Below are 13,547 nucleotides of genomic sequence, written 5' to 3' on the forward strand. Positions count from 1 at the left end.
ACTTTCATGGGGCATTCGTCGTGTGTGCAAACAACGACGAAAATAAGGATTGCTCAACGTGCCTGTAACGTACCTGTTCTCTCGTGGGTGCAGTAAGCGAAGACTCTGATCGTCGCTGCAATACTGCGGTGGATACATCACCAGAAGTTCTGGCCGAAGACAGAGATCTGGGAACAGAGTGTGCTGCGTGCTACACTGTATTTCGCCGTCATTGCACAACTCTGCCACTTTACCAGCACTGCAGCATAGGTACTCATCCGGTTCCTGGGAAGCACAAACACTTGTATTGTTTCCGGCGTTGCAGTGAATGTCACAGGATCAAGTATTGAGCACTCCCATCATGAACTTACCTAAATCCGTGGTCCTGAGGTTCGTTCTGTTGCGCTAACGCAGCAGCGGCACGGACATCACGAGCCACTTGCATAGGAAGCGGATCAGTCGAATATGGGTCGTCATCAAACATGTATTCGGCACCGGAGCTATTACTAAAGGCATTTGAACAGCACGATTCGCACTTTCGCTTTCCGAGTCCGACATCTTCGTTTGTGCGTTCGCCCCCCCTGACCTTACTCATGCAAGCTGCAAGACGACTCTGGCTCGCCGCGTCCTTATTGGTCAGATTCATTATGACGTTGCTAAAGATTTTTGGCAGGGAGTTCCGCTTGACGCCCACATCCGACGTCTGCTCTAGCGCCGCTTACACACGAATTACGCAAAAAGTATTCTGTCGATCGGGATGGGACTTTCGGAGTCATGGTCAGTGAAGGACGGGGAATTGCATTTCACTGTCGTTTTGGAATCGATCAGCGGTCGATACGACAGTCCCTTTAATAACCCATGGCGCGCCCACGTAGACACGTCTGAACCTGACGACCACCACAGCTGCATTGCCGAGTGCAGACGTGCCGGCGCTGTGGCCGCGTCGCACGTCGCACTCGCCACGCGCCTTTTTCCTTCCCTCTCCAATCACCGAGCATGCGCGCGGCGCCGTGGCTACAGATATACCACGTCGCGATTCTTGTGTAGCGAGGACTAAATGCAAACGCATTGAAAAGTTATTGCGACCAACAAAGAGAGAAATACTGTTATGGACAGGACAACAACTACGTCCTTATTTGCCTGCCAGTTGTAGTTGAAACTTCATCGCCTGTAATTGTCATCAGCACACAGCTATCAATATGGGCCATAGGTAAAATCAGTTCTTTCACCCGCACGCGACAATTAAGATGAGAAGCACTACTTCGTAGGAAAAATTATCTACGTGACAGCGTAGAGAACGTATGCTACTTTGCATTTACTTTACCCAAAATGAAGTGCAGGCGGCCTTCCATGATTACTTGCAGGAGTTTAGAGACATCCGCTCTCCGATACCTCGTAGTTTGCAGCGCAAACAGTTGGGTGAAACTACAAAATGGCAGCGTGAATAACGGCGTGCAACATGTAATATTTTCTGGTACAGAGACGCGAATGTAAGCTGCACTGGATGCAGTTGGTCAAAATAAGGCAATCGAAAAGGACGACAACAGCGTCATGTGCAAACGTTCCCTCGCGCACGCGGATGTAACTGTTAGTTCCTCAGTCGAGGTCAAACGTTACAGTTGTACTCTACGCATTACACTCTCTCGCACTGTTCCTGTTGGCGTCCACAACAGTTTCGTTCGTCTTGTTATGTTCAACAACAGCAGCGTCGTCTCTTACTTCCCTTCACAAGCAACCGTAAGTCCGATATTTCGAACAGACGGTTCTTCTAGTGACCCAGCAGAACAGTCGAAATGTCGGATCCTGACCTGAGGCTTCAATAAAAAGTTATCGGATCGCTCGGTCTCTCTTCAGTGAACTGGTGTACGGGAGCTCAGTGCGAAGCCTCAGGTCAAGAGCCGTTATTTCGAACAGACGGTTCTCCTAGTGACCCAGTACAATAATCGAAATATCAGCTCCTGACCTGAGGCTTCATTAAAAATATTATCGGATCGCTCGGCCTCTCTTCTCAAAACTGGTGTACGGGACCTCAGATCGAAGCCTCAGGTCAACAGCCGATATTTCGAACAGACGGTTCTCCTAGTGACCCAGTAGAACAGTCGAAATATCTGCTCCTGACCTGACGCTTCATTACAACAATTATCGGATTGCTCGGTCTCTCTTCCGTAAACTTGTGTACAGGAGCTGAGAACGAAGCATGAGGTCAACGGCCGATACTTTGAACAGTCAGTCCTCCTAGTGACCCAGTAGAACAGTCCAAATACCGGCTCCTGACCTGAGGCTTCATTAAAACAATTATCGGATCGCTCGGCCTCTCTTCTGTAAACTTGTGTACGGGAGCTCAGAACGAAGCCTCAGGTCAACAGCCGATATTTCGAACAGACGGTCCTCTTAGTGACCCAGTAGAACAGTCCAAATATCGGCTCCTGACCTGGGGCTTTATTAAAACAATTACCGGATCGCTCGGCCTCTCTTCTGTAAAGTGGTGTACGGGAGCTCGGAACGAAGCCTCAGTTCAACAGCCGATATTTCGAACAGACTGTTCTCCTAGTGACCCAGTAGAACAGTCCAAATATCGGCTCCTGACCTGAGGCTTCATTAAAACAGTTATCGGATCGCTTGGTCTCTCTTCCGTAAACTGGTGTACGGGAGCTTAGTGCGAAGCCTCAGGTCAAGACCCGATATTTCGAACATACGGTTCTCCTAGGGATCCAGCAGAACAGTCGAAATATCTGCTCCTGTCCTGACGCTTCATTACAACAATTATCGGATAGCTCGGTCTCTTCTGTAAACTTGTGTACGGGAGCTCAGAACAAGCCTCAAGTCAACAGCCGATATTTCGAACAGACGGTTCTCCTAGTGACCCAGTAGAACAGTCGAAATATCGGCTCTTGACCTGACGCTTCATTACAACAATTATCGGATCGCTCGGCCTCTCTTCTGTAAACTGGTGTACGGGAGCTTAGACCGAAGCCTCAGGTCAACATCCGATATTTTGAACAGGCGGTTCTTCTAGTCACATAGAACAGTCGAAATATCTGGAAGGGCTCTTGTCTTGCAAACAGTACTTTAAAATAAAAAAAATAGAACTTGAACCGTCCATGGCTTTGGAGTCAAAATTGCGGGAGGGGGATAACGCTTCGATGAACTACAAAAGGTATCCATGGAGCAAGAAAGGCTGTGAACCACTGGACGATACAGAGTGGTCGCGAGAATTCGGGAACGCAGGCGTTTTTTGAGTTTGTCAAGGTATGGCGAAGAGATGCCGATAGTTAACTTTGCACCCCTCATTGTGCTGGGGGATCGGAAAAGTCGAAGGTGTTGATGAACATCCCAGTGTTAATCCTATTTATACTTTCGAAAACTTTGACCTGCTAATATAACGACACTACAATGCCGACACTGGATGTTGATGGTTTCCCCGTATTATTTTTTCCTCTTAAGTGTACTGCAAGAAATGGTCAAAGATTGGCGAGCTGGACACTGAAGCAAGACGAAACTGCCCTTTAGATACACTGCAAGGTCGTAACTGTGGAGGATCAGGCCCAATGAAAACCTTGCACAAATCGCAAAGTTCCAAGACCTATGATTAGGGTTCCGGGTTTTCGGGGTTTGCTTTATCGCATATTTGGGAGGGTGTTTTTGACGTTTATTTTATGTCGAAAAGGGGAAAATGTTACGTGTTTTTATGCGTGTGTTTATTTTATGCTGAGAATTTTCAGTAAATAATCATTCATTAAATCATCATTAAAGAATGAGAATCTATCTTGCAGAAACGCTTACTGTTACACGTTAGAACTTGCAGAGATGTCATGTTACTGTGTGTGTTCCAACAACCAGCAAACCTTTCAAGAAGACAACTGGTGTGTTCCCTCGTCCACTTTGAGAAAGAAGGAGAACATGATAGACAGAAAAAAGGAAAAGAAAAACCTTAGGCGGTTGCCTTTCATTTTTAGTAGTCCTGTGAAATGTTCGAAATTACCTCAAAATGTCCTCATGTCGAGTAGACTCACTGAGTACTCACTAAATCTCGTGATCTCTCGATATCAGACGATATCTCGATATTTAGTATCAGACGGATGCTTCGCGTATTGTTAAGTGGGTAACTCATTGGATAAAAGAGTCACCCACTCTTGTTGCGGAGGCTGGTAATTCACGATGTGAGGCCAGACAAACTAACATCGCCAACCATACATCATCAAGGAACAGTGCTCTTCCCGACCTCTCGGATATTGACTCAAACCTCCAAAAGCGCAGTTTGTCTTAATCTGTATTATTCCAATTTAATGCCATGACTCGAAACCCTACCTACGATATATGCGTGCGTTATAAAACTAAGTACTACGTGGCCTTGTTTCCAGGGTGACGCAGCAAAGAGCGGCGTGCCGGGTGACTTCGTGGTCTGTCCTGGAACGTCGCGTTCCGTCCAGAGCAGCCTCAATTCTAATAGAACCATCAGCGCCACGTGTGACAGATGCCACAACGCCTTCATATTTCCTAAGGTAGCTTTCACATTCATACGAACTATGGTTGTGGGGATGAGTTCGCAAAGCGAGCAACTCCATCAACAGTCTAGTAAGCCATGCGTTCTCTAGACAACGCACAGTAAGCATAGCAGCGAACGTTTTCGACACCGGGTCAACAAGAGTAAGATATTTAATGAGGAGGCCAAGCAAATACGAAATATTCCACAGAAAAGAATTGTGAGGAATTTCCACAACGCATTTTCTATTGATGCTGCGGGGAAAGCATTCGGCGTTCTTGTCTCATGCCGCCGTCGTCATGGAACGGAACGTGCCCTTAGATGTTGTTTCGTGTGATGCTTCGTGGCTTGACGAGCAAAAGATTCAAAATATAATGTTTGATTCGCAGGTACTCAACTGTCTGCACAGCCTCCGTAAATTGTGCCTGGAAAAACAACAGACAGTCCCCGACAAGTTGAAGTGCCCTCAGTGTTTACAGGAGACGACCTTACCAGCCGAGGGCATTGCCGGACTCTTCTCAAACTGCGCCACATCAATCATCCTCAAGACCTTGGTGCTCGATCGTTCTCGTCTCACATGCACTGCCTGCAAACACACAGCCGTTCCTGCAGTTGCACGTTGTCTTGACTGCGTCCACTACATATGTTTCAATTGTGTAATGGCCCACCAATTCATGCATTGGCTTCAAACCCACCGCGTTCTCACACTGGGTGAGATCCAGATCTATCCAAAAAACCTTAGAAAAAACGATCAAGCGGCACGTTGTTTTCGCCACAAGAATGAGACTCTTCAGTTCATCTGCAGGACCTGCAACATTTGTGTTTGCAGGGAGTGCACGGCGTTTGAACACCCCATGGGCACCCACAACCTCATGGCTCTTGTCGATGTGAGGCGGAAGCTCACCGAAGGTCTTTCATTCGTCATCAGCAGCACTAAAAAGAAAGTCAACAACCTCCTCAGCTCTGTGACCGGCATAGAAACAACTTTGAGTCGGTTACACATCCAGTACCGCAAGGCTCAGGCTGATATCAGCAGCTCCTTCGAACCCTGGAATGAGACGACACTGGAACAGAGCAAGCAAGAAATTTTGATAGACCTAAAAAACAACTATAATAAGATACTTCTGTTAATGGAGCGCCTGGGCAAGAAAGTGGAGGAGAGCCTATGCAAGATCATCAAAGTTTGCGGCACTGCCGAAAGGCTAGCGAACTTCTCCTCTACGAACAAGGAATTATTAGCATTTCAACAACTGCTGGACACAGATTTCCAGGAAATAATGACCTTCAATCCTGAGACACACTTGCAGGGCATGGACCTGGTGTTCGTGCCAAACTTCACCGCCTTGCAAGTAAGCATCCGAAATTCCTTGGCGTGTACCCAGCAGCGCTCCGAAGTCTGGCTGCGTGGAGCGTATTCACGACCCGATATCAAGGCCCCTACCATCGACAGTCCTTCCAACAGATATTCCCAAAATCCTCTTCGAACGATCAACGAGTCATCAAGCACATCATTAATGCGTGAGCCCACCTACTGCAGTCGTGCAAGTTGCTCTGCAAGCAATGACCCATGTTCTACAAGGTTCTTGCCTTCTGCGGGAAAATGGTCCATGGTAACAAACCCAACAGTTCCCTCTGGGCCTGACCCTTCGAAACCCAACGTTAGCCCGCTGCGCAGTTCAATCGCCATGGGTAACATCCTGCGTAACATGTCCCCAATAAAGCGCCAGAAAATTCGCTACCACAGCAAGTTCGGAGAGTTCGGTGTCATGGAGGGACAGTTCACGCAACCGTCTGGAGTCTCTATTAGTGCTCAAGGCGACATTATCATAGCAGACATTAAACGACACCTATCCAGGTATTCGACCGAGGCGGCAGCAGGTTCAAGTTACGCTTCGGAGAGTGCGGCAGGAAAGACGGCCAGTTACATTATCCAAACCGTCTTTTTGTCGCTTGCGCTTTTGGCGCCATCAGTCACCGAGCGATCGCAGACGCACCAGGTCGAAGTTTTCAACCAATACGGACATTTCCTGCCAAAGTTTGGTTCCTCAGTCTTGGAGCATCCGCGCGCAGTCACTGTCGACAGCAAACGGCGAATCATCGTCGCTGAATGCAAAGTGATGCGCGTTATCATCTTCGACCTTTGGGGAAATCTTGAGTCAGTTCAGCTGTTCCAAGCACCTCGAGTTCCCGAACGGCGTCGCAGCAAATGACAAGGATGAAACCTTTATCTCGGACAATCGAGCCCATTGTGTGAAGGTGTTCTCCTACAAAGGTGCACTTCTCAGGCTCATTGGTGGAGCGGGTGTAACAAATTATCCCATAGCTGTCTGCATCAACAGAAATGGTCATCTGGTGGTATCGGACAATCACCACTATTTCCACATCAGGGTGTTTACCCAAGACGGTCATCTCTTGAGTGCCTTCGAAAGCCACGTGAAGCATGCACGGTGCTACGATGTAGCTCTCACGCACGACAACTCCGTTATACTTGCTAGCAAGGATTGCAAACTCTACATTTATCGCTACGACCAGTCATTGTTCTGAATGTTGGATCACACTAAAAGTTTCCGAAGATACTAGTGTTTGTGGCGTTTCTTCGTTGGTGGCACTTATTTCTGTTGGTAGCGGTTGCGTGATGGGATTGGTATACGTAGGGAATGAATTTGTCCTTGGAAGAGTAAACCTAGGCCCTCTCAAGGCAGTCCGTGGTTTGAATAATTGTTAACGAGTAATTTACAAAAAAGAAATCCAGCGTAGGTTTGAACATGTACCCTCTAGAGTACAGATAAGTGATGCTACCTTTACACCACATCCCTAACCACATCCCTCACTTTTATGCGTATGTTTGTGCTTATGGACAAACTCTGATAGAGGCAGGCTGACGGGCAGGGCTGGAGTTCCCTACAACAAACGGTCACGCTTACAGGGTACGCAGAGTAAGACACCGGACCGGGTTCACGGTTGTTCACCGGGCACACACTGACGCATGAAAAATACTTGAAACTTCTACAAGGGATTTTCATCGCCTGTAAGTGTTATGAGCACACAACTATCAACATGAGCCATAGGTAAGATCAGTTTTACCCGTAAGTGACAACTGAGATGGACAGCACTACAGCAGTAAGCAGTGTGTTTTTGTGAGAGCACCATAGATGTCGTTTTTACAGTTGAGTTCTATGGCCGTGCGGACATCCTCTGGAACAAAGGATCAAACTACAAAATCAAATTCCTTAATTTAATCCTCTACAATCCTCGTTGAGATCTATTCTATCGTTTAAAAATCAAGAAAAGACCGCGTGCCGTGAAATATCCACCGCTGAATTTCGGTATCCAAGTGAGCCGAAACTGGAAAAGGCGCCGGCGGAGCACATCACCCTTGCAGACGGAGGCTTATCTGGGCCGCAAGGCGGTTCATCTGGCCAGCTGAGCGGCACCCACTCCAGTTATCTCCATCGCCCTAAATCACGTGGCCCTCTGACGTGAAATGAGCTCTGTACTCCCTGCGTTCCCGGTCGCAGCGGTTCTGTTTTCGGCTCATTTCCATATCAAAATTCGGGAATGGATATTTTAACGCACGTGCGTGTTTCAGGATTTTTAAAAAGTGACATGGCTTGCAACTAGGATAATCTCTCTCTGTTCTAGATAGTCTCTCAATCTGCTATCTACTAAGCCTAATTAAGAAGTTAGTTCATGCAGGTAATTAGTCATCTTGTACGAATAACGGCGTGCAACGGGTAACATTCTCTGCTACAGAGACTCGAATCTAAGCTGCACTGGGTGTCGTTGGCCAAAATAAGGCAGGAATCAGAAAGGACGACAACAACATCACGTGCAAACGCTCCAAACGGCCATGTTTTGATTGGCTCATGTTAGTGGCTCACGGCCATTATCTCATTGGTAGAAGAAGAAGAAGAAGATTGGAAGAAGACGTTCCCTCACGCACGCGGACGTAACTGTTCTTTCGTCAGTGGAAGTCAAATGTTCATTCTACAGCACTGTGCCTCTCGATGCCCTCAACATTTCCGTAACTTCAATGACAGCGTCCCGTACTTCCCTCAAGTAAACGTAAGTCCTGCAGTATTTTTTATGTACTAAGAGCCTCCACAGCTGCTCGAAGCATCATATCCAAATTTGCGAACAAATTAATGACCTTGGGTTAGGTACATTGCTATCTCTAAGCCACTGTTTAAGCAATGACCTTGTGTCCTGCTGGAGTAATAAACTTCAGGTCAGGAGCTGATATTTCGAAAAGACGGTTCTTGTAATGACCCAATGAAGTGTCGAAATATCGGCTTCAGACCTGAGGCTTCATTCTTGACAATTTCCGCATCGCTCGGTCTTCCTTCCGTAAACTTGCATCCGGAGGTTTAGACCGGAGCCTCAGGTCAGGAGCCAATATTTCGAGCAGACGGAGACGGTAGAACAGACGAAATATCGGCTCCAGACCTGAGGCTTCATCCTGAACAGTTTCCGCATCGTTCGATTTTCCTTCTGTAAACTTACATCCAGGAGTTTAGACCGGAGTCTCAGGTCAGAAACCGATATTTCGAACAGACTATTCTTCTAGTGACTCGGTAGAGCAGTGAAAATATCGGCTCCAGACCTAAGACAGTTTCCGCATCGTTCGGTCTTCCTTCTTTAAAGCTGTATCCGGGCGTTTATACCGGAGCCTCATGTCACGAGGCGGTATTTCGGACAGACGATTCTTCTTGTGACTCAGTAGAACCACCGTGGTATAGAACAGTCGAAATATCGGCTCCGCAGACCTGAGGCTTCATTCTGAACACAATGATCGTATTGTTCGGGTCTTCCTTTGGTTCAGGAGGAACTGCTCATGGAAGATTAGTATCTCGAACACAATTTGTTGCAATCCATGAAAGTTAAATATAGGACTAGAAGAGGCAAGGACAGACTACACAGTACGCGCTGAAATGAATATTCATCCAGAGTGGTCGCGAGAACTCGGGAACACGGCTGTTCCCGAGCTGATCTAGGTAATGGCGAAATAGATGCCGATAGTTTGTTGTTTATCTCATTGTGCGGGAGAGCCGGCAAACTCGAGGAAGGTGTCTCAGGATGAACATTTTGGCGAACATTCTCGTATTTACTTTTTAATACTTTACCCCGCTAACATAACTGCAACACAATAAGGCCGACATTGGATGATGATGGTTTGCTCTCATTATTTTGCTTCTATATACTCTACTGCAAGAAAGAAATAATGATTGGCTGGCTGAACACTGCCGCAATATTTTACTAAACGTTCTTTTACATACACTGCTGCTCGGTAAACAACAAGAGGTAGTGTTTACAGCGGGGGTCAAATGTGAGGCGCAAGGTCACAACTCTGGAGCATGAATTCAATGAAAAACTTTGCAAGACCCACGAATTCGGCTTCCTGGTTTTCAGAGCTATTTCTTGGCATATTCGGGAGGGTGTTTTTCGGCGCTTATTATTTTCTGGAGTTTTTTGCAACTCTCGGAGTGTTTGTAGACAGTTTATAAAGGTGGCTTTTGAAGTACCGTTTTTGCCGCACCCAATCAACTTATAAGATTCTGAGTCATGCACGCTGCCATTAGGTAGTTCTAGTAGACCGTTAGTTACCGGGAAGTTTTCGTACCTATACCGGAGCCAATGACAGTATGCATGACTCAGAATCGTATTGTTGATTGGAAGCCGCAGACGAGGGGACATCGAAGGCCACGTCATCAGGCGTCTGCTAAAAATCTCTAATCACTCAAATTTGGAGGAAAGAAGCTGCCCTACAAAAACACTCGCTGTTACGCGTTAGAACTTGCACAGAATGACGTGTTATTTTGGTATATGCGTTCCAACAACTAGCTACCGTTTCAAGAAGACAGTTTCCCATCCGTGTGTTCCCTTGTCCAGTTTGAGTATGAAGGAAAGCATGATCGACAAAAAATGAGAAAGCAAAACCTCAGGCGCTGAATTTTTCTTTCCAAGTTGTCCTGGCAAATGTTCGAGATGACCACAAAATGTCCTCATGTCGGATAGTCACTAAATACTCACTAAATATCGAGAGACAAGCAGGAGTGACATACACCTGCTTCTCTCACGTCATTTATTGAGTATGACGCGGACACTGATAGACCGCGTATTTTAAGTGAAAGACTGATTGCGTAAAAGAGTCTACTTTCCTTGTTGCGGAACGGCGAACCGCGATGCGAGGCAATCCCGATACAAAACGAAATGAACCCCGTCAACCATGCATCAGAGAATTACTTTTCTTGTCGAGCTCTCTGCAACTCGTTGGAACCCCCAAAACCCGAAAATTTTCAGATAGATTCGTACTGCTTTAAATTTTGCGGCCGTGTGTTTTTAGGCATTATTTTTGTTTAAATCCTAAGACTCGAAGCCCTACTTTGCGTATTCTATAAAACTAAATATTTTTGCGTTTCCAGGGTGACGCAGCAGAAAGTAGCGGGACACCTGACTTGACTCCTTTCCTGGCCTGTCCTGGCACGCCGCGTTCCGTCCAGAGAAGCGTCAATGCGAATATTACCATCAGCACCAAGTGTGCCAGCTGCTACGACGCCTTCATATTTCCTAAGGTAGATTTCACATTCATTGTAACTATGGTGGTGGGGATGAGTTTGAGATTTAATGTGTTCGCGTCAACAAGAGCAACGTCTCACTGGCAAGCAAACACGAAATATTGCACAAAAAGAAATTGTGAGGAATTTCCCCGACGCATTTCATATTTATGCTGCGGGGAAAGCATTAAGCGCTCTTGTCTCATGCCGTCATCGTCACCGAACGGAACGTACATATTGTTTCGTGTGATGCTTCATTGCTCAACGAACTAAAGACTCAAAATATAATATTTGATTCGCAGGTACTCAATTGTCTGCACAGTTTCTGCAAATTGGGCCTGGAAAGACATCAGACAAGCCCCGACAAGTTGGAACTGCCCTCTGTGTTTGCAGGAGACGACCTTACCAGCCGAGGGCACTGTCGGACTCTTCTCAAGCTGCGTCCATCAATCATCCTCAAGACCTTGGTGCTCGATCCCTCTTGCCTCACATGCACTGCCTGCAAACACACAGCCGCTCCTGCAGTTGCACGCTGCCTTGACTGCGTCCATACATATGTTTCAATTGTGTAATGGCGCACCAATTCATGCATTGGCTCCAAACCCATCGCGTTTTCAATTCGATCCCAAAAACCAGATCTATCGAAAAAACCTTCGAAAAACCGATCAAACGGCACGTTGTTTTCGCCACAAGAATGAAACTCTTCAGTTAATCTGCAGGACCTGCGACATTTCTGTTTGCGGGGAGTGCGCAGCGTTTGAACACCCCATGGGCACCAACAACCTCATGGCTCTTGTCGATGTGAGGCAAAAGACCACCGAAGGTATCTCATTCGTCATCACCAATACCAAAAGGGGGGCCAACAACCTCCTCAGCTCTGTTACCAGTATAGAAGTCTGCTACACATCCAGTACCGCAAGGCTCAGGCTGATACCAACAGCTCCATCGAAACCTGGAACAAGACTGCACTGGAACCCAGAGCAAGCAAGAAATTCTGATAGACCTCGGAAACACCTATAATAAAAAACTTCTGTTAATGAAGCGTCCGGGTAAGAAAGTGCAGGAGAGCTGATGCAAGATCATCAAAGTTTGCGTCACTGGCGAAAGGCTAGCGAACTTCTCCGAGGCGAGCACTCAACTATCAATGTGGGCCATAGGTACGATCAGTTCTTTTACCCGTAAATGACCACTGAGATGGAAAGCACAACTTCGTAGGAAGAATTGTACAGGGTGTTTTTTTTCTTTTTTCTTTTGCATTTACCAGATGTTTATAAAAAGCTATGAGCAGCACACATGTCGTTTTGTACAGTTGAGTACTATGGCCAGGCGGACATCCTCTGGAAGAGAGTATGTATCTACAAGATGAGTAATTGCCTGAAATTCCTTAATTGACTCTCTAATTCTGGAATTTCTGGCAAAGCGAGGTAACAGAACGGGAGACAATCCTCGTTGAAATCTATTCTATCTTTTAAAAATGGAGAGAGCTCCTGCCAATCGGAAAAGCTCGACTGCGGAGCGCATCACTTTTGCCGACGGAGCCTTATCTGGGCCGGAGAGAGGTTGATCCGGCCCTGAGCGGTCACCCACACCAATCATCTCAATCGCTCCAAATCACATGGCCCTCTGACGTGAAATGAGCGCCGTACTCCCTGTGTTCCGGTCACAGGGGTTCCTTTTCGGGTTCATTTCCATATAAAAATTCGGGAATGGATGTTTTAACGCGCGTGCGTGTTTCAGGATTTTTAAAACGCGAAACGGCTCGCAGCTAGGATAATATATTTCTGCTGTGGGTAGTCTCTTAATCTGCTATGTCGTTTCTGCCGGACATCCCCTAATGAAGACGTTAATTGATGAATTTTAGGTAATCAGTCCTCTTGTAGTTGGAGAGAATGTCAGCCTAGGGATTGCTGGTGCGAGACCACACTGCTGCTCAGCACAAAGAAGACGAAGACATATTGCATTGTCGGATAGGGAACTGGCACACCTGATCAATCACATGTAAAAATAAAAAGAACAACGGCCAAGTGGCCAGTAGTGTACAAGCAGCCGACACGACAAGTTTCAATAAAGTGTTGGAAGTAGCGCATGTGTTGTGTCCCTCTCTTATGACTTCGCCTTCTTAGCGCTGAACAGCGATATGCTCTCGTAGCTTTTTATAAAAATTCTGTAAAGGCTAGAAACCTCCCTGTATACGTGACGCAGTAGAGAACGTATGCTACGTTAATCAAAATGAAGTGCAGGTTGCCTTCCATGATTACTTCCAGGAGTTTAAAGACGTCAACTGTCTGATACCTTCTAGTTTCCGGCAGAAACGGTTGGGTGAGAGAACAAAATCGCGTAGCGCGAATAATGGCGTGCAGCGGGTAACATTCTCTGGAACAGAGACGCGAATTTAAGCCGCACTGGGTGCAGTTGGTAAAAAAATAAGGCATGAATAAAAAAGGACGACAACAGCGTCATGTGCAAACGTTCCCTCGCGCACGGATAAGCGCCATCCCGCTCCGTGCCGCTTCACGCTGACACTGTGACCC

The 13,547-nt window shown here is 46.7% G+C and overlaps 1 protein-coding gene and 1 pseudogene across 1 annotated transcript; both read left to right on the forward strand.

Moving 5' to 3' along the window:
* The first annotated feature begins 1,590 nt into the window (after positions 1 to 1,590).
* LOC135397695 (B-box type zinc finger protein ncl-1-like) lies at positions 1,591 to 7,036 on the forward strand (annotated as a pseudogene).
* A 1,361-nt stretch (positions 7,037 to 8,397) lies between these two features.
* On the forward strand, positions 8,398 to 12,228 carry LOC135397696 (uncharacterized). The gene is made up of 3 exons (XM_064629301.1): positions 8,398 to 8,527; positions 10,885 to 11,034; positions 11,319 to 12,228. The coding sequence occupies exons 1-3, from the start codon at positions 8,441 to 8,443 to the stop codon at positions 11,586 to 11,588; spliced, it is 507 nt and encodes a 168-aa protein (XP_064485371.1). The 5' UTR covers positions 8,398 to 8,440; the 3' UTR covers positions 11,589 to 12,228.
* Positions 12,229 to 13,547: the final 1,319 nt, after the last annotated feature.

Source organism: Ornithodoros turicata, chromosome 6, assembly GCF_037126465.1.
Source record: "Ornithodoros turicata isolate Travis chromosome 6, ASM3712646v1, whole genome shotgun sequence".
Classification (NCBI taxonomy): domain Eukaryota; kingdom Metazoa; phylum Arthropoda; class Arachnida; order Ixodida; family Argasidae; genus Ornithodoros; species Ornithodoros turicata.

Excerpts from the sequence above, each read along its gene's own strand:
- LOC135397696 (XM_064629301.1), top strand. The coding sequence starts at position 8,441 with ATGTTCATTCTACAGCACTGTGCCTCTCGATGCCCTCAACATTTCCGT. Across the intron at positions 8,528-10,884 it reads CGTACTTCCCTCAAGTAAAC|GGTGACGCAGCAGAAAGTAG; the intron begins GTAAGTCCTGCA and ends TTGCGTTTCCAG. Across the intron at positions 11,035-11,318 it reads ACGCCTTCATATTTCCTAAG|GTACTCAATTGTCTGCACAG; the intron begins GTAGATTTCACA and ends TTTGATTCGCAG.